At 46.2% G+C, this 19,973-nt stretch overlaps 2 protein-coding genes across 2 annotated transcripts; both read left to right on the forward strand.

Moving 5' to 3' along the window:
* Positions 1-2,344: 2,344 nt before the first annotated feature.
* On the forward strand, positions 2,345-3,823 carry LOC311139642 (prostaglandin E2 receptor EP1 subtype-like; the record flags this gene model as incomplete). Its single annotated transcript, XM_084174553.1, has 3 exons — positions 2,345-3,118; positions 3,439-3,635; positions 3,811-3,823. The coding sequence occupies 3 exons, from the start codon at positions 2,345-2,347 to the stop codon at positions 3,821-3,823; spliced, it is 984 nt and encodes a 327-aa protein (XP_084030679.1).
* A 5,684-nt stretch (positions 3,824-9,507) lies between these two features.
* LOC311101641 (long-chain fatty acid transport protein 1-like) lies at positions 9,508-19,969 on the forward strand. The gene is made up of 13 exons (XM_084142779.1): positions 9,508-9,985; positions 10,399-10,566; positions 10,771-11,165; positions 12,253-12,420; positions 13,672-13,741; positions 13,896-13,987; positions 14,161-14,270; positions 16,203-16,412; positions 16,627-16,753; positions 16,950-17,087; positions 17,256-17,420; positions 17,959-18,105; positions 18,252-19,969. The coding sequence occupies exons 2-13, from the start codon at positions 10,400-10,402 to the stop codon at positions 18,407-18,409; spliced, it is 1,947 nt and encodes a 648-aa protein (XP_083998905.1). The 5' UTR covers positions 9,508-9,985; position 10,399; the 3' UTR covers positions 18,410-19,969.
* Positions 19,970-19,973: the final 4 nt, after the last annotated feature.

Genomic DNA, 19,973 nt, shown 5'->3' on the forward strand with positions numbered 1-19,973 from the left:
ACATCAAAACTATGAAATAACACATGGAATCATGTAGTAACCAAAAAAGTGTTAAAGAAATCAAAATATATTTTATGTTTGAGATTCTTCAAATAGCCACCCTTTGCCTTGATGACAGCTTTGCACACTCTTGGCATTATATCAACCAGCTTCATGAGGTAGTCACCTGGAATGCATTTCAATTAACAAGGTGTGCCTTGTTAATAGTACATTTGTGGAATTTCTTTCCTTCGTAAGCGTTTGAGCTAATCAGTTGTGTTGTGACAAGGTAGGGTTGGTACACAGAGGATAGCCCAATTTGTTAAAAGACCAAGTCCATATTATGGCAAGAACAGCTAAAATAAGCAAAGAGAAACGACAGTCCATCATTACTTTAAGACATGAAGGTCAGTCAATACAGAACATTTCAAGAACTTTGAAAGTTTCTTCAAGTGCAGTCGCAAAAACCATCAAGCGCTATGATGAAACTGGCTCTCATGAGGACAGCCACAGGAAAGGAAGACCCAGAGTTACCTCTGCTGCAGAGGATAAATTCATTAGAGTTACCAGCCTCAGAAATTGCAGCCCAAATAAATTCTTCACGGAGTTCAAGTAACAGACACATCTCAACATCAACTGTTCAGAGGAGACTGTGTGAATCAGGCCTTCATGGTGGAATTGCTGCAAAGAAACCACTACTAAAGGACACCAATAAGAAGAAGAGACTTGCTTGGGCCAAGAAACACGAGCAATGGACATTAGACCAGTGGAAATCTGTCCTTTGGTCTTGAGTCCAAATTTGAGATTTTTGGTTCCAACCTAGGAGTCTTTGTGAGACGCAGAGTATGTGAACTGATGATCTCCGCATGTGTGGCTCCCACCGTGAAGAATGGAGGAGGAGGTGTGATGGTGTGGGGGTGCTTTGCTGGTGACACTGTCTGTGATTGATTTAGAATTCAAGACACACTTAACCAGCATGGCTACCACAGCCTTCTGCAGTGATACGCCATCCCATCTGGTTTGCGCTTAGTGGGACTATCTTTTGTTTTTCAACAGGACAATGACGCAACACATTTTCAGGCTGTGTTAGGGCTATTTGACCAAGAAGGAGCGTGATGGAGTGCTGCATCAGATGACCTGGCCTCCACAACCACCCGACCTCAACCCAATTGAGATGGTTTGGGATGAGTTGGACCGCAGAGTGAAGGAAAAGCAGCCAACAAGTGCTCAGCATATGTGGGAACTCCTTCAAGACTGTTGGAAAAGCATTCCAGATGAAGCTGGTTGAGAGAATGCCAAGAGTGTGCAAAGCTGTCATCCAGGCAAAGGGTGGCTACTTTGAAGAATATAAAATATATTTTGATTTGTTTAACACTTCTTTGGTTACTACATGATTCCATATGTGTTATTTCATAGTTTTGATGTATTCACTGTTATTCTACAATGTGGAAAATAGTAAAAATAAAGAAAAACCCTTGAATGAGTAGGTGTGTCTAAACTTTTGACTGGTACTGTAAATCTGTGACACTCCATTTAGTATATGTTTAGTTTCGTATGGTATGTATTAATTTGTTGATGTCCATCACCCATTTTGTATGATATGTTACGAATTACAGTTCATATTATATGGCACAAATTTGCTAAACGTACAATATGTTACAAATTTGAAAACATAAAATATGTTACGAATTTGCAAGAAGTATATGTTACGAATTCTAGCTAGGTGGCTAACGTTAACTAGGTTAGGGTTACGTTTAGGAGTTAGGTTAAAGGGTTAAGGTTAGGGTTAGGGGAAGGGTTAGCTAAAAGGTCTATGGTTTGGGGAAGGGCTAGCTAACATGCTAAGTAGTTGCAAAGTAGCTAAAAATTAGTAAGTAGTTGAAAAGTTACTAATTAGCTAAAATGCTAAAATTGTCCGTGATGAGATTCAAACTCGCGACCTTTGGGTTGCTAGACATTTGCATTATACGCCCACCCATCCACCCCGACTTAAGTAATCATCTGTCTTATGTAACCATATCAAACGTAACATATCATACTAATTTGAGCGCCCTGGATTTACATTTACAATGTTACGTCTAGTCTATGAGACCAGGTTGGATTATATAGACCTAATACACAAGTACTGTTTGCTAACAAACGTTTGAACCAGTCTTCAACTTAATATCTCTCAATCTTTACAGATGGCATTGAATCTGAAGGCTCCTTGCTCCTCTATGACATCATGGCTACAGTCTCTGCCCCCTCCTCTCCCTCCGTCCTCCTCCACCACCCAGAGCTCAACGTCTCCTCCTGCCCCTGTCCATCCATCCAGACCCTGAATGCCACCACGCTGCCACCCCCCATCAACTCTCCCTCCTTAGGAATGTCCTGTTTCACCATGACCCTGGGTGGCCTCTCCAACCTCACCGCCCTGGGCATCCTGGCCAATGTCCGCTTCCGACATCGGGCCAAAGCGCCGTTCCTGCTGTTAGTGGGGGCTCTACTGTTAACCAACCTGGCTGGTAATTTGATCCCCGGTGCCTTTGCCCTCCATCTGCACCTGGGTCTGAGTCGGAGGCACAGGGTGGCTGCAGGAGTGCGTGACACCACCGAGCCTGCCGGGGTGTTCTGCCAACTGTTCGGTGCCAGCATGGTGTTCTTCGGCCTGTGCCCTCTATTACTGGGCAGTGCCATGGCCGTGGAGCGTTGTGTGGGCATCACCCAGCCCCTCCTTCACTCTGCCCTGATCACGGTGGCCCATGTGCGTCTGGCTGTCCTTCTGCTGTCCTCACTGGCCCTGCTGCTGGCCGGGCTCCCCCTGGTGGACGTGGGTAGTTACACAACCCAGTTCCCTGGTACCTGGTGCTTTCTGAGCGTCCACAGGCCGCTCTCCACGGCCGACGCCAGCCTGGCCCTCACCTTCTCCGGCCTGGGGCTCATGGCGCTCAGCCTCTCCCTGATCTGTAACACCCAGAGTGGGCTGGCTCTGCTGCAGGCCAGGCTCAGCTCCCAGGGCATCAGGACAAACACTACAGCAGCACCAGGACGATATGGAAGAACCTCCTCCTCCTCTCCCCTACGCTCGCTGGATGTAGAGATGATGGCCCAGTTGACAGTGATCACAATGGTGTCCTGTGTGTGCTGGAGCCCCTTTCTAGTGAGTAGCTAGAGCCCCTACTGACATTTGACCTTGTTTATACTGTAGATGGTTTAACATTGGTAGCCTGTTAATCGTAGGCAAGGCTTTTGCTTGTTTAAACACAGACACATAAGTGTTTCTAAAATTAATAGTAGATTACAACATATTCACCTCATGGATTCAGGCCTGTCTCATACAGTGTGCCTTTCAGTGACCCCCAGTGGCTTTTCTGTCCCTAACATATTTCCTAAATAGCTATACTACAATAGCACATAATCATTAACCACTCTACTGCTAACCACATCCATCCTTATTCTCACTCCCTCCACCATCACCAGATCTCCATCTCTCTGCTGGTGGGTCAGTTCTACTGCGGCGGGCGAGGCTCCAGCCACACGTTGCGTCAGTCAGAGAGGCTGGTTCTGTTGGGCCTCCGCATGGCCTCCTGGAACCAGATCCTGGACCCCTGGGTCTACATCCTGCTCAGACGGGCTGTGCTGCGAAGGGTCTTCCGCGTCCTCCAGCCAGACACCAGGTCCACCCTGACACAGAGCAGCTCCTGCACTACAGCCTCACGCAGACAGGGAATCAGTGTTATATCTAGCCTAGCTGTAGAAGAACGCACATCTGCACAGTTTCACATTGTACATCACTCTGTCGTTTAATGACATGTGCCACTCATTCTGACAACCCATTCATCCGTAAAGCAGCACACTGTCGTAAACCATAACAATGTACACTACGACGTACAGCACGTCGTACCATATATAAAATTTCTCCCCCCTTTCCAAAACCAGGGACTGGTACCATATATAAAAATGTCCATAGGGCAAGAACCTAGAGTGATACCTGTAAGAAGTAAACATTAACCCTTAAACAGAAGGACTCTCCAAACTAGCCAGTTCAGTCCATTAACCTGGAGGTTGACTAAGACACCTAACGGAGCCTAAGAATGAAAAGAGGTTAAGTAGTCCCCCAGATGAGCAGGGCGAGTTCGTGCCCACATAGGCCTTTGTTCAACCGCCACCGCTTGTGGCTCTGGCCCTTGGGCAGCCCACAGAGGCTGGGGCTCGGGTGGTAGTAGTGGAGGAGATCCATCAGGTGGTGTCTCTGGCCTGTATGTTTGTTTCGTGGTCATTCGTATTCCTTGAGGGGCAGGGACTTTCCTGAGGCGGCTGGCGTGCCAGCGTGATCCATTGTTCATCATGAAGGTGGCGGGCCCCAGTTGTCGACTAACCTGCAAGGGGTCCAACCAGAATGAGGCCATTTTTTTGCACCGCTGAGGCCGTCGGGATCGGACCCAGTCTGACATTTGGATGGTTGACTTCTTCACCCTGTGTGCCTTGTCGAAACGCTGTTTCATTGCTCTTTGGTGCCTGGTCACTGCCTGCTTTTCTTGGGTGCGCCTAGTCGCCGGTTCTGCTACTCTCTGTGTTCTGAGTCTGTCCAGTGGCAGTTCCATCTCACGACCTAGCATGAGAGATGCCGGGGAGACCTGTGTTGTTGTGTGTTTGCTTGCTCTGTAGTGCATTAGCGTTTGATTCCAAGCAGTTTGGAACGTGCACCCCTGGACCAGGTGTGCTCTGATGCCGTTCTTCAGCGTTTGGTTGAAGCGTTCCACCCCTCCGTTAGCTTGTGGGTTGTAGTAGGCCGTGCAGATGTGTTTGATTCCCTTGTTGCTGAGATATGAGGAGAACTCGTCAGAGGTTAGCTGGGGCCCATTGTCCGTGGTGAGGGTGAGGGGTAGGCCCCACCTTGTGAACAGGCTGTCTAGGATGTCCACGATGGCCTGTGTTGTGACAGTTCCAACAGGAACCACTTCTGGCCACTTAGAGTGGAGGTCATACGCCACCACCAGGAAGCGCTGATGGTGAGGGACTGCGTGTCCATGGATTTCACCACAGATGTCCAGCTGGATGTGCTCCCAGGGGCGGGACAGCCATGCAAGAGGCTGCAGGGGGTGTGGGGAGGACTGTCCTGTTTTCCCACTGATGAGGCATGCAGAACAATCCCTGACCAGGGCTTCAATGTCGTGGTCGATACCTGGCCACCACACAAGGTCTCGACATCGCTGTTTGACCTTCACTATGCCCAAGTGACCTTCGTGCGCCATGGATAGAACATGCGCACACAGGCCACTCGGGACCACAGTTCAAAACCCTCGAGAGACACAGACTTCTTGCCAGCAAGAAAGTTCATGCTTCACCCTGGCGAAAGTCACCAGCTCTTCCGGCACCTGTGCTGGCCATCCAGTGCGTATGTAGGTGCGCAGGGTAGACAGTGTGGGATCCTGTTCCAATGCTTGCTTCAGCTCCTCCAGTGAGACGACTGACTGAAGGGGAGCGTAGAGCATTTGTACAAGCTCTGTTTCGTTGTCGTCTGGCAAGACGGTCAGAGTAGGAGCATCAAAGGAGCGTGAGAGGAGGTCTGCCACCACGTTATCCCTCCCCGGAGTGAACTTCAGCTGATAGTCATACTGTCTGAGGCGGTTGGCCCATCTGTGCAGCCGAAGTGGCTTATGGCCAGTTCCTAAAGCCGACAGTAGCGTCGTGAGGGACTGGTGGTCGGTTCGGAGCGTGAACAGCTGACCATATAGGTAGAGGTGCCACCTTTTGCATGCCCAGACACAGACCAGTGCTTCTCGTTCGCCCACAGTGTACCGTTGTTCAGTGGGGCTCAGGGCCCTTGAGGCGAAGGCGATGGGCCTCTCAACGCCATTCTGCAGCTGTGAGAGGACAGCTCCTAGTGCTCCAGCTGAGGCATCACATGTGACAATGGTGGGGCAGACGGGGTCAAAGTGAGCCAAGACTGGGGCTGTGGTGAGCTGGCTCTTCAGTGAGCGGACCGCATCTGAGCAGGCTGCCGTCCAGGCCCATGGCTCGTCCTTCTTGATGAGCTGGCGAAGGGGCGCTGGGTTCTGAGAGTAGTGGGGCAGAAACCGGAGGTAGTAGGCTGTCATGCCCAAGAATGAGGCCACCTGAGAGGCTGAGGTCGGTTCCGGGATCCGGTGGACGGCTTCAATGTTCGACATGAGTGGGGCAATGCCTTTGGCCGACAGGCGGAACCCCACAAACTCGACGGCTGGAGCTGAAAAGGTGCCCTTTCCACCGTTCAGGGTCAGGTTGTTCCGCAGTAGAGCACTGAATAATCTGTGGAGTCGGTAATCATGGATGTGGAGGTCAGGGCCGTGGACCACGATGTCGTCCAGATAGACCGCCACACCAGGTATTCCAGCGAGGATGGTGCTCATCACCTTCTGGAAGCAGCTGGGGGCGGAGCTAAGTCCAAAAGGCATGCGTGTATATCTGAACATGCCAGCATGTGTGACAAAGGCTGTGAGGTCTCTGCTAGCTGCATGGAGAGGTACCTGAAGATAACCCTGACGCAGGTCGAGCAGGGCAGTGGAGGGCTGTTGGAGTGGTAGGTGACTGAAAAACTTGTAGTAAGTGGCAAGGTTGAGCAATGACACCGCAGCACCAGTATCCATTAGCAAAGGCAAACCCACCTCGCCCAGCTGCACAGTGCATGTCCTGAATGACACATGGTTGGTGGAGACAGTTCGGATTTCAGTGTGTTCATGTTGAGAGTGAGATGAAAATAAGGGCCTGTTCTGGGTGGAGCTAGTAGCTAGGGCAGAACGACACACTTTCGCAAAGTGATTGTATTTTGAACAGTTCTTACATATTTTCCCACGAGCTGGGCAGTTTGAAGCCCTTGAATTGTGAGAGCTAGCCCCACAGTTGCCACAGCTACTTCTGTTTGTTTGTCTGTGTGCCTGCTGCACAGGCATGCCGGTGTCTGTGTCCATGCAGCTATCGACGTGGGAGGGCGTGCGCAGCGCGTGATCGTTGTAGTGTGCCTGCTCGGGCTGAAGCTGCTGTGTGAGAATAGCTGGGGGCCGAGTGTATGCTGCAGAGCTGTTTGTTAGCATAGTAGAGCATTCCAAAGCCGCTTCAACCTGGAGTGCTATTTTAATAGCTCCATCAAGTTGTAAATTATCCGATTCCAAAAGCAGTTTCTCCCTAGTCTTTCCACATAACGTACCCTCTATCAACTGATCCCTGATGCTCCTGTCCTGAAGTGTCCCGTAGTTACAAGTGTTAGAAATTGCGTAATTCAAATCTGGTATTGGAATAAGAGAAAACATAATCAAGAGATATTCAATCCAAGCTAAATTTATTATATGCAAAATGTATGTATGATAAGTATGAAGGTTCGTATACGGGCTCACTGAAAAACCACGCAGGGCAGACAGAGAACTGATCCATTGTTCTAAGTTCTTCTTCAAATACTCTGACAGAAAGCCTCCACTTCTTCTGTTGGCCAACCAGAGCAAAGGACTGAGTGTGGTTCAGCCAATCCGTTGGCGCAGGGGTTGGTCCCAACTCCTCGGCATTCCATTTGTTGCCAGGCATAAGTTGCTATCATTATAACCTGTGGAGTCAGCACCCAAAAGACACCATTCCACTGTACTCCATGTACCCATGTTCAAGGACAGTTTCACAGACAACAAAGAGAGAGTGTTCGTATCTGTGAGAAATACAAGTCTTATCTCATCCTAGCCCCTAACGTTCCTTACATGAATAACAGCCTGTTATGTGAAACAATTTATATCAGTACAGTTCATTAATGCATTCCTTCCAAGCTATTCATCACATACAGATCCAATTATGAGAAAAATAGAACCCAACACAAGAGCTAGCCAAATCCCTCAGATTAGCCACGTAGCTTTGAATGGACTCACCCGGCCGTTGGTGTCTTTTCCGTAGCCGGTAGCGTTGGAGGAGCACTCGCTCTTTCCCAGCGAAGTGGTTCCGTATGAGGCTGACTGCAGCTGTGAATGTAGGAGCCGATCCAAGCGCTCTGAAAGCTCCGTCACTGTACCGAGACAGTGACGGAGCAGTGCTGTCCTCCGCTTGTCTGAGATTGTAGAAAGGTCCATAGCTTCGAGATAAGTGTTAAAACGTTCTAGTCAGTTATTCCACAGGACTTGAGGTTCACCAGGCACGGCGAGGAATGGTGCTGGCGGTGGTAAGCTGAATTCAGCCATCTTCGTCGCCAATGTTATATATAGCCTAGCTGTAGAAGAACGCACATCTGCACAGTTTCACATTGTACATCACTCTGTCGTTTAATGACATGTGCCACTCATTCTGACAACCCATTAATCCGTAAAGCAGCACACTGTCATAAACCATAACAATGTACAGTACGACGTACAGCACGTCGTACCATACATAACAATCGGACTACACTGACCCATTAATGTATTATTCCCATTTGTGGAGACACTCTCTGTGATGAACTGAGTGAAGAGAGAACTCAAAAACACCAAGTGAAACAGGTTTGAGATGCTGTACATCGATGCATAGGCCTACAGTACAAGTATGTGGACATAAACCCATAGCAGAAGAGCAATTGGCAATCATGGGATAGTCAACTCATTAGAGATGTTTCACTTAGTTTGGTAACCTGTAAACACCAGCGAGCTTATCGGTCTCTAATTTCTACTACTGTATTTGTGTTGTAAAGCTTGTAAACAGAGAGGAAGAGGCGAAGCGAGATGGTTTACACCGCCCAAAATCTGTCCATGAAAATAAGACCACGAAGTGAGGAATTTTTGTATGAAGGTCAATGAGAGTCGAATTTGGTCAACAAAAAATGTAATTGCTAATTTGTTACGTGAAGCTTATTTGATCGAATTGACGTTTCGTAATGGTTAGGTTGTTACACGTGGCATTTCGGCAACTTAGATTTTTTTTCTTTATATCAGAGTTGTGCCTGTTGTTCACACGCTTTATCTGCCCTCTCATTGGCTAGAATGGTCCCACCTGATCTCGCCTCCTCAGCCTGCCTTCCATATTTGAGGACATGTATTTCCATTGTTAGAGCAGTCACTTGAATATCTTGTCATTATAATAGATAATCTTTGTTGTAACCCACCAGACTGCAATGTTTATGTTTACTTTAAATGGCAGCATGGAATTGCTTCATTATGTTTCAAAATAAACAGCTGCTCCTCGACAAAGTTTCATTTCAACATTTGTAGAAAGGATTAGGCTACTGTAGAGGTCAAAACTATTTGACTCATAAGGAAAGTATAGTCTACCTGAGAGCCTCTGTATGACAAAGTATAGAATAGATCAGGGCTTTTTGCATCACACACATATATCGTTTCAGTAGGATATCTGTATACAGTACACAGTATTTGTCTGAATGTGACCTAATATTGTCAATATGTAGCAACACTTGGAATCATTGGTCAACTGGATGAAGTGAACCTGAAACAGGCGGGTGAAAAGGCGGATTTTCCTTCATCATCATAACATCGGCCAATGGGATTGAGTCGGTAATTCGATGAGCAGCAAATGGCTGAGTTCACAGAGAAGGAACTATACAATTTGGGCGGTGCTGTTGGTGGTCGTCGCAATGCAATAGTATTCAATATGGAGTACTGAGTAGTGTGATTCTTATATTTCGGCTACTAGATAAGTATCCATTAGCTGTCTAGTCATTCCATCATTTTAGCCGCTCGGCTGGTAATCTGCTGTTTCGAAACTCTTTAGAGCGCGTAGGCTATGCATTTGATGTTCATAAATTGATACATTGTTAACGTTACAGGAGAGGCGTTGTTCTGATAGCTATTTGGTGTGGTGACAGTTAAACTGTTGTAACATTTGGATACGTATTAATGTAGCAATATTTCAAATGATACATGTTATCCTTGCAACGCATTCAACAGCGTGTGGTGGCGATTCTAATTTGTATACAAGCCTGGTAGTGGCTAAAGCGCTATTGAACGTTTTGTAGAATACGAGGTTACTAGGTGAAAGGTTAGGGACACCGCTCTCAAATAGTTCGTCGTCGGGTCGTGTATGATCATAGGTAAGTGACTAGGCCTACGTTCTGTAGGCAACGCTACATTATATGATTACATTTTTGCACAGCACACTTTCACTAGCCTGCCTACAACAACAAATAAATCACGGGTCAAACACCTACAGTATGTAATCCTATAAAATGTGCTATAAGGTCGTGGCTACCTCGCATTTAATTTTAATTAATGACACGTGTTTACATTTTCACTGTTCAAGTTAGGTAGTCATTTACAGTCAAGTTAGTCATTTTTATAAGAGACTTATAAAGCACTCTTACCTCTCTCTGTCCTCCACTGCCACCTGTTGTACACCATCTATCCTGACCCCTCTGCCATTACATTTTAACGCCATGTTGTAGGCCTATATCTCTCTCTCTCTCAATTATCCCACCCTTTTGAAACTCCTCACCTCCACTGCTAGGATGCACAATGCAGCCAGTGCCTCTGTGTCTCTGGGATCGCTGGGTCTGCTGCGTCTCTTCGGGGTCCCCTGGTCCTGGAGCTTTGCAGCAGGCTTCGGGGTCTTTCTGGGCACAGGCGGTTGGAAGTACCTCTACATTGTAGTCCGCACTGCCAAAAGAGACCTCAAGTGAGTGCCTTTAATTTGTTAAGAATGTGTAGTGTGCTTGCTTCAACTTCTCCTACAACCATAAAACATAATTTTAGACTGCTGAAGCAGGCACACACATTTTCTTCAGGAAATGTACCTTTCCTAGTTACAGTCATCATCACTATAGGTAATGGTAAAATGGTAACATTATCTCCCCAATCTCCCTCTCTCTACTCGTTCCAGTGGCCTTTACGTGTTGTTACGAGTCAAGATAGCCTTGTGGCACCACCTACGACGCAACAGCAATATCCCCTCCATCTTTGCCCAGACGGTGAAGCAGCACCCAAATAAACCCGCCCTCATCTACGACGCCACAGGAGAGACGTGGACCTTCACCCAGCTGGACCTGCTGTCTAACGCTGTGGCCCAATGGGCTCTGGCCCAGGGCTGGGCCCCGGGGGATGTGGTGGCCCTCTTCATGGAAAGCCGGCCCTTGCAGGTGGCCCTCTGGCTGGGCCTGGCTAAGGTGGGGGTGGAGGCAGCCCTCATCAACTTCAACCTGCGGAGGGACGCGCTCCTGCACTGTGTTGGAATGTCTGCGTCCAGAGGGATCGTGTTCGGAGCCGAGCTGGCTGGTGGTAAGTGGGATTCAGAGATGGGGAAATGTGGGGTTTGGGGCCCATATTCACAGTGTCTCAGAGTACTAGTGCTGATATAGGATCAGGTCCCTCCTCTTACACATTATGATTTAAAAGGCAAAACTGATCCTAAATTAGTCAATGCAGGCTTCTTCTTTCAAGCATTCCAAATATATTTTCCAATGTTCTGATGGCCTGATGCAATATTCCATCTCAGAATTCTGTCTGTCTGTACGTCTGGGTGGGTCAACTGTCTGGCAACAGTCTTACGTCTGCTTATTTCAGAATTCTAGCTATCCTTATAAAGCGTTCCAACAATTTTTTTCTGATGGTCTGTTGCAATATTCCATCTCAGAATTCTGTCTGTCGATTCTGTCTCTTCTGTCTGTCGATTCTGTCTGGATGGGTCAACATTCTGTCTGGATGGGTCAACATTCTGTCTGGATGGGTCAACATTCTGTCTGGCTTTCTGCTTGTCTGGGTCAACATTATGTTGTTCTGTCTGCTGATGACATTTGTTTTGTAGCACTTTTTTTTGTCAACATTCTATGCATAATGCATCAGTACTCTATCTTTCTTGTAAGAAGATAGAGGACTGGGCGATAGAGTACTGGGCGTCAGGTAGCTTAGTGGTTAAGAGCGTAGTGCCAGTAACCGAAAGGTCACTGGTTCTAATCCCCGAGCCAACTAGGTGAAAAATCTGTCGATGTGCCCTTGAGCAAGGCACTTAACCCTAATTGCTCCTGTAAGTCGCTCTGGATAAGAGCGTCTGCTAAATGACTAAAATGACTAAATGATTATTTGTCTCTTTCATTGACCAGTTAGTTAATCGATAACTACCTTTCAATTCTGTATTGACTCTCCCAGTGAAAGTCCCCTTCTGAAATATCCCATGGCTCACTCCTCTACTCTGTCTCCTCTATCTCTCTCCCTCCTCTTTCTCTCTCCCTCTTCTATCCTCCCTCTCTCCTCTCTCTGCCTCACTCTCTCTCTTTTCTCTCTCTCCTTCTGCCTCCTCTTCCTCTCCCTCCTCTCTCTCTTTCTCTCCCTCTATCTCTCTCCCTCCTGTCTTTCTTTGTCTTCTCAGCCATGTTGGAGGTGAGCTCATCCCTGAGCCCGTCGATGGTGCGGTTTTGTACTGGAGAGCTCAGTGTAGACTGTCTGGCCTCCCTGGCTGCCCAGAATCTGGACCCTATCCTGGCCTCGGCCCCTACACTGCCCCCTCCTCCCTGCATCCCACCCAAGAGCTTCAATGGTGAGTGTCCTCCTTCCCCTCACATCTTATTGTTCATCCAGTCTCCTATAACCTACAGATACATGTGGCTGGAGACTTCTTTTGAAGCATTTCAGAATGTTATATTGTGTATAACCTCATAATACTACACACTAATATGCTCTTTGCTGCCAAGGTAACTTAGACCTCACAATCTCTGGCCAGTCTCCAACAAGATAAAATGTATCTCGCCATATGTAAAACAGTTTAGCTAGAGTCCACAACTATCTGATAATACCCATCTCACATTGACAGCTTAGTAGTTCAGAGCTGACGAGTAAAATGATCCCACAAGAAAAAATGTATCTGTATTCCATGGAGTGTATTCCACATGAATATTCCTCTGTCATCCTCACTTTCTCAAGTGAAATAAAACAGTTCAGCCACTTTTCCTTGTCACTCACTGTCTCGCTCAGACAAAGAGCTGTAATTACCAAGACTAAATTGGAAGCCCTAAGATGATTGATCCATCCCGATTTTCCTGGTGACTTTTGTATTCTACTCAGTCCTGGTAATATTTTGGTATGCGTGTCACAGATCCAGTCTAGGGCAGATGTGGCTTTGATTGACAGCTCCAGGTGTCAGCTGAGCTCTGAGTCACTAAATCATGTGTTAGTAAGAACTTATCTCCAGGACAAATTAACTTATCCTCACATACCCTCAGCCAATTCCAAGTATTTGATCTATTCCGGTACTAGCATACCTGATTTAACCTGTCAACTAATCATCAAGCCCTTGATTAGTTGTATCAGGTGTGCTAGAACGGGAGTAGATCTAATAATTGGAACAGGCTGGGGGTACTCAAGGAGAGATTTGTCTAAACTTTCTCTAGGACATTGCTTAGTCAGTCTCAGGCATATCAGTGGGCAGTCCAGTCAGTCAGCTGGCCATCCCGGAGAGTGTTATGGAGATGCTGGGTTTTGCTAAATGGCCTCTCTGGGGTCTCTGTGCTCTCATCAGATGTGTTGTGAGGACAGTGTGTGTTTGTGGGTGTCAGCATCTTGGTTTGTGTGGGTACCAGTGGCCACTTGTCTCTCTGTGGTTGTGAGTGTCAGTCTCACTGTTGTAAATAGAATGTTTTGTTTCAGTCATGTTATTTAACCTTCCCTTCCTCTCTCCATCCTCCCTTCCTCTGTCCTTCCTCCACCCTCCCATGTCCCCCCCCCCGTCCTTCTCTTCACCCTCTGCTCCTCTCTTCTCTCCATCCTCCCCCACAACCGCCAACCCAAACAGATCGTCTGTTCTATATATACACCTCAGGCACCACAGGACTCCCTAAAGCTGCCATAGTGGTGCACAGTCGGTGAGTCTCTGTCTCAGCACCTTAATGTCCAGCAGCGATACACTTGTCTGGTGTGTTTCTGCGTATGATGATTCCCAATGATACAGCATAGCTTAGCACCCACTGCATTCATGTATTTGATTATTGAATCCCTTTTGTGTTGTTCTATCTCCAGGTATTACCGTATCGCTGCGTTTGGCTACCATGCTTTCCGTATGCGCCAGGATGACATCATCTATGACTGCCTTCCCCTCTACCACTCTGCAGGTGTGTGTCTTCTCTTCATCCATCTCTGGCTTCATCTTTCTCTCCATCTTTGTTTCTGTCCCACCACCTTCCACTGTCTTTCAGGAGTCGTTTGGTCTGACAGTGTGGTCCTGATTCTCCTGTCCTCTAACCTGTCACCCTCACTGGCTGGCCCATGTTCGTCTCCTGTACAGGTAACATCATGGGTGTAGGCCAGTGTCTCATCAATGGACTCACTGTGGTGGTGAAGAAGAAATTCTCAGCCAGTCGCTTCTGGGAAGATTGCATCAAGCACAACTGCACTGTAAGTAGAAAAAAAGCTTATGTACAGTTGAAGTCGGAAGTTTACATACACCTAAGCCAAATACATTTAAACTCAGTTTTTCACTATTCCTGACATTTAGGCCCAGGAAAAAATCCCTGTCTTAGGTCAGTTAGGATCACCACTTTATTTTAAGAATGTGAGATGTCAGAATATTAGTAGAGAGAATGATTTATTTCAGCTTTTATTTCTTTCATCACATTCCCAGTGGGTCAGAAGTTTACATACACTCAATTAGTATTTGGTAGCATTGCCTTTAAATTGTTTAACTTGGGTCAAACGTTTCGAGTAGCCTTCCACAAGCTTCCCACAATAAGTTGGGTGCATTTTGGCCCATTACTCCTGACAGAGCTGGTGTAACTGAGTCAGGTTTGTAGGCCTCCTAGCACGCACACGCTTTTTCTGTTCTGCCCACACATTTTCTATAGGATTGAGGTCAGGGCTTTGTGATGGCCACTCCAATACCTTGACTTTGTTGTCCTTAAGACATTTTGCCACAACTTTGGAAGTATGCTTGGGATCATTGTCCTTTTGGAAGACCCATTTGCGACCAAGCTTTAACACATGATGCCATCTATTTTGTGAAGTGCACCAGTCGCTGATGCTGCCACCCCTGTGCTTCACGGTTGGGATGGTGTTCTTCGGGTTGCAAGTCATCCCCTTTTTCCTCCAAACATAACGATGGTCATTATGGCCAAACAGTTATATTTTTGTTTCATCAGACCAGAGGACATTCTCCAAAAAGTAAGATCTTTGTCCCCATGTGCAGTTGCAAACCGTAGTCTGGCTTTTTTATGGCGGTTTTGGAGCAGTGGCCTCTTCCTTGCTCAGCAGCCTTTTAAGGTTATGTCGATATAGGACTCGTTTTACTGTGGATATAGATACTTTTGTACCTGTTTCCTCCAGCATCTTCACAAGGTCCTTTGCTGTTGTTCTGGGATTGATTTGCACTTTTCGCACCAAAGTACGTTCATCTCTAGGAGACAGAACGTGTCTCCTTCCTGAGCGGTATGACGGCTGCGTGGTCCCATGGTGTTTATACTTGCGTACTATTGTTTGTACAGATGAACGTGGTACCTTCAGGCGTTTGGAAATTGCTCCCAAGGATGAACCAGACTTGTGGAGGTCTACAAAAAAAAATTCTGAGGTCTTGGCTGATTTCTTTTGATTTTCCCATGATGTCAAGCAAAGAGGCACTGAGTTTGAAGGTAGGCCTTGAAATACATCCACAGGTACACCTCCAATTGACTCAAATTATGTCAATTAGCCTATCAGAAGCTTCTAAAGCTATGACATCATTTTCTGGAATTTTCCAAGCTGTTTAAAGGCACCGTCAACTTAGTGTATGTAAACTTCTGACCCACTGGAATTGTGATACAGTGAAATAATCTGTCTGTAAACAATTGTTTGAAAAATTACTTGTGTCATACACAAAGTAGATGTCCTAACCGACTTGCCAAAACTATAGTTTGTTAACAAGAAATTTGTGGAGTGGTTGAAAAATGAGTTTTAATGACTCCAACCTAAGTGTATGTATACTTCCGACTGTATCTTATTCTTAAAAAAAAAAACATTTTTAGTCATTTAGCAGACGCTCTTATCCAGAGCGACTTACAGTTAGTGAGTGCATACATTATATATTTATATTTTTTCATACTGGCCCCCCCCCCCGTGGGAATCGAACCCACAACCCTGGCGTTGCAAACGCCATGCTCTACCAACATCCCCTGCCGGCCATTCCCTCCCCTACCCTGGACGACGCTGGGCCAATTGTGCGCCGCCCCATGGGTCTATTCTATGTGGATAGGAACAACACCTGACTTGAGTGGTCGATATGCAGCTATATGATTTTTTGATTGAAACCCGCATTGAATTTAAATCTGATTTATACGCTGTTCCCCATCCGTCCACTAGGTGGTACAGTACATAGGGGAGATCTGTCGCTACCTGCTGTCCCAGCCGGTGCGGCCATCTGAGAAGGGTCACCAGGTTCGCCTGGCGGTGGGGAATGGGCTACGCCCTAGCGTCTGGGAGGCCTTCACTGAGCGCTTCGGGGTGGCCCAGGTCGGAGAGTTCTACGGAGCCACCGAATGCAACTGTAGCATCGCCAACATGGACGGCAAGGTAAGGGGTCATGGGCAATGTCATCAACTGCCTCAATCAACAATTATGTAAATAATAGAGAGCAATATGTTTTTGCTAAAGTCTGTGACTTTTGTAGAGCCACAATTCAATGTGGTGTACCTCAAGGATATATTATTGGGCCATTATTATTTCTTATTTACATAAAGATCTTACTGCGGTATCAAATACTTTTTATGTCTTCTCCACTGTCCAGGTGGGAGCTTGTGGGTTCAACAGCCGCATCCTTCCCAACGTGTATCCCATCCGCCTCATGAAGGTGGATGAGGAGACCACAGAGCTGGTGCGGGACAGGCACGGCCTGTGTGTGCCCTGCCGCCCTGGTAAGTAAATGGGCACCGATATCGAAAGTCAACATTTTTAGACACAATATCGATAAATATAGGAATTTTACAAAACCAACTGTGTGAATGTTAACCTGGGTAACTGTAAAGCATGTTGTGAAAAAGTGATGTAAAAAGGGATTCATAACTATGCTTGGATTGATTGACCTCTCCATGTACCTCCTCCTCTCTTCAGGGGAGCCAGGGCTGCTGGTGGGAAGGATCAACCAACAGGACCCGCTACGGAGGTTTGATGGCTACGCCAACCAGGACGACACCAGGAAGAAGATTGCCAACAACGTCTTCAAGAAAAACGACTCTGCATATCTGTCAGGTAAACCCACAGGCCCTTAGTGTGATTAAACAATAACAATGGATTTCTTATGTTTACTTGGGTTATCATACTTGGAATTCATGCTATTATTATATCAGTCCTTATCTTCTCATTATCTTTACCACAATGTAATGTGTCATCAACTCACCTCGCTCTACCTCCTCCCAGGGGATGTGTTGGTGATGGATGAGCTGGGCTACATGTACTTCCGGGACCGCAGTGGGGACACGTTCCGCTGGAGAGGAGAGAACGTCTCCACTACCGAGGTGGAGGGAACACTGAGTGGTCTGCTGGGCCAGGCTGATGTGGCTGTGTATGGGGTATATGTACCAGGTGAGATGAAGTTCAGACTCTATGTGCACCATTTTACATGTATGATAGTGACAGGTGGTGAAACAAGGAGTTACTCTTCCACTTAAAGGCCCAGTGCAGTCAAAATTCTGTTTTTCCTGTTTGCATGGGTGGAGTTTTGGCTTGCCTGGTGCCATCACCAGGCAGTAAATCTAGTTAATCGACCAATAACAGCATTCCAAACCTCTCTGCCAGTAACAGCTAGTTTTCAGTTGTCCCCTCTCCACTCAAACCACTCCCAGACAAAATTCTTGCTTGAGAAATAGTTTTTTGCTAAAAAGCTATTTGTTTATTTTTGACAATTTTAATGGAAAAATATCACAGTAAGGTAATTAATAGTTACCCAGAAATGATTTGATATTGATGTGAAAACAGCTGTATTGGGCCTTTTTAAATGTTGATTTGACAGCATTGTCCCTGTCAAATAAATGTAAAACTCGACCAGTCAACAGGGGGGTTGAGTGATGAGGAAGACTTTGCAGCATGGTGCAGCCTGACGTGTTTGTTTGTCTCCCCCTAGATGTGGAAGGTAAGGCAGGGATGGCTGCCATCGCAGACCCAACAGGGACATTTGACTGTGATGCGTTCCTGCGAGAGGTCCAACAGGCCCTGCCCCCTTACGCCCGCCCCGTGTTCCTACGCATTTCCCCACAAGTAGACACCACAGGTGAGTGGACTGGACACAAGGCTAATTCTAATGTGAAATATCAATCAATTGTGTTTTTTATAAGGCCTTGCATGAAGCATCTAATGCTCATTCCAAGAAATAATGGAATATATTAATGGCCTATTATCTTTGTTTCCCTCTCCTAGGTACCTTTAAAATCCAGAAGACCCGGTTTCAGAGGGAGGGATACGACCCGCGCATATCAACCGACCAGATCTACTTTTTGAACTCCAGAGCAGGGCGTTATGAGGCTGTGAATGAGGAGCTACACAGTGCTATAGTGGAGGGTAGGATGGCTCTATGAGATGATGGACTACTTTAAGCTGGGTGTACACTACACGTTTATGAGGCTGCTTTGAGCCACAGCTCGTTGTAGCTACGTTAAATCTAATCACATCATTGTTTTCGCCAGACAGCGTGATATGGACAATCCTCACGACCAAGTGAAGAGTCTTCTAGCGTGTGATCCCCGTCTGTGCCACATTGTTTAGTGTGCGCATCAATACGTTGGCAAGACAAAGAAAACTACAGGAAAGACGGTCGTTTAATGTGAGAGGCTCAGCGATGTTAGGATTTTGAAAGTCATGTAGTGTACACCCGGCTTTAGGAGAGTGACTGTCAAGGTCTCAGATACTGGAGACGGAGTGGAAAAGCCTTATCATGCCGTTATAATGCATTGTACGACTTGTCTTAAGCATGTATGACCCCTTATAATGTCTTATAGTCAACTCATAATGATCCTGTCTAAATACCAGAAATGTTTTGTCAGTTGATATTTTGATACGTTGCGAAAAATAACATTAAACCATTATAAAGGCTCATGTGTGCTTATAACACGTTTATAAAGCATTACACCTGCAGGCTTTAAATAGTGTTATTGCCGACGTCTCCATGTATCAGTGTTTCTCCTTACACCAGCACCCTGGATCTAGACTAGATCAGGGGACTGAAGGGCTACTGATCAATCAATAGGAAAACCTTAGAACTGTTACAAAACAATGTTTTAACACTGTATCAATAACATCCAAGGACAAGGTTGTACGAGGGCATTTTCCCCCGTTTTATTTCGTCATTTGTGTTTCTTAGTTTAGCCAAATGAAAGCCTTCAACACTACAATGCACATAGAGTAGAGTAAGTTTTTACTTGAAACCAGGACGTCTGTTACAATGACAGCATTTGTCTTTGTTACAATGAGACTGTAAAAGAGATGAGAGCTGTGATTGAATATACTGCAGTCGTTGAGATATTCTTGAAGAATATTGTGTTACAGGCTATTTGCTCCCAACCTTGTAATAGTTGTGTGCCACGAACACCACCATGTAATAGAACAAAATACTTAACAGGTTTTAGCAATACTTGAGTGTCCATGTTGGATGAGGTGTTACTACCTGTGTGTTAGTAGTATGATAGAACATGACGCAGCTAAACATGCCTCTTATTCCAAGCACTAACTAACCGTAGAAGTTTAGATTGCGAGATGACATCATTTTACTTAAAACTAAAGCCGATCACTTAACATGTTTGAAGTAATGGATGATGTGCACTTACTGACCACTCAGGTTCACACACATTGATATTATGTGCCTTGTGGGAACCCTGTGGAAGCCCTGTGTGTGTCCTGAAACGATTGGGGTGGTATGCTTAACCTGACTAAGGAACTCCAATACAGAAGAAAGAACATTATTTAAACAATATCTTGAAAATGTGTCAGTAAGTCAGCGATCATGGGTGCCCTATTATTATGTAATAAAGCATTTTCTCAGAGTAATATTGTAGATATAATTGATTGTGAACATTATTCTAGCTCTCCATTTCCATACATTTGTTTAGGTGTTACTCAAAAATAAAGGTTTGTAAAAGACACCAG

This window comes from Coregonus lavaretus, assembly GCF_964263955.1.
Source record: "Coregonus lavaretus genome assembly, chromosome: 2".
In the NCBI taxonomy this organism is placed as follows: Eukaryota; Metazoa; Chordata; class Actinopteri; order Salmoniformes; family Salmonidae; genus Coregonus; species Coregonus lavaretus.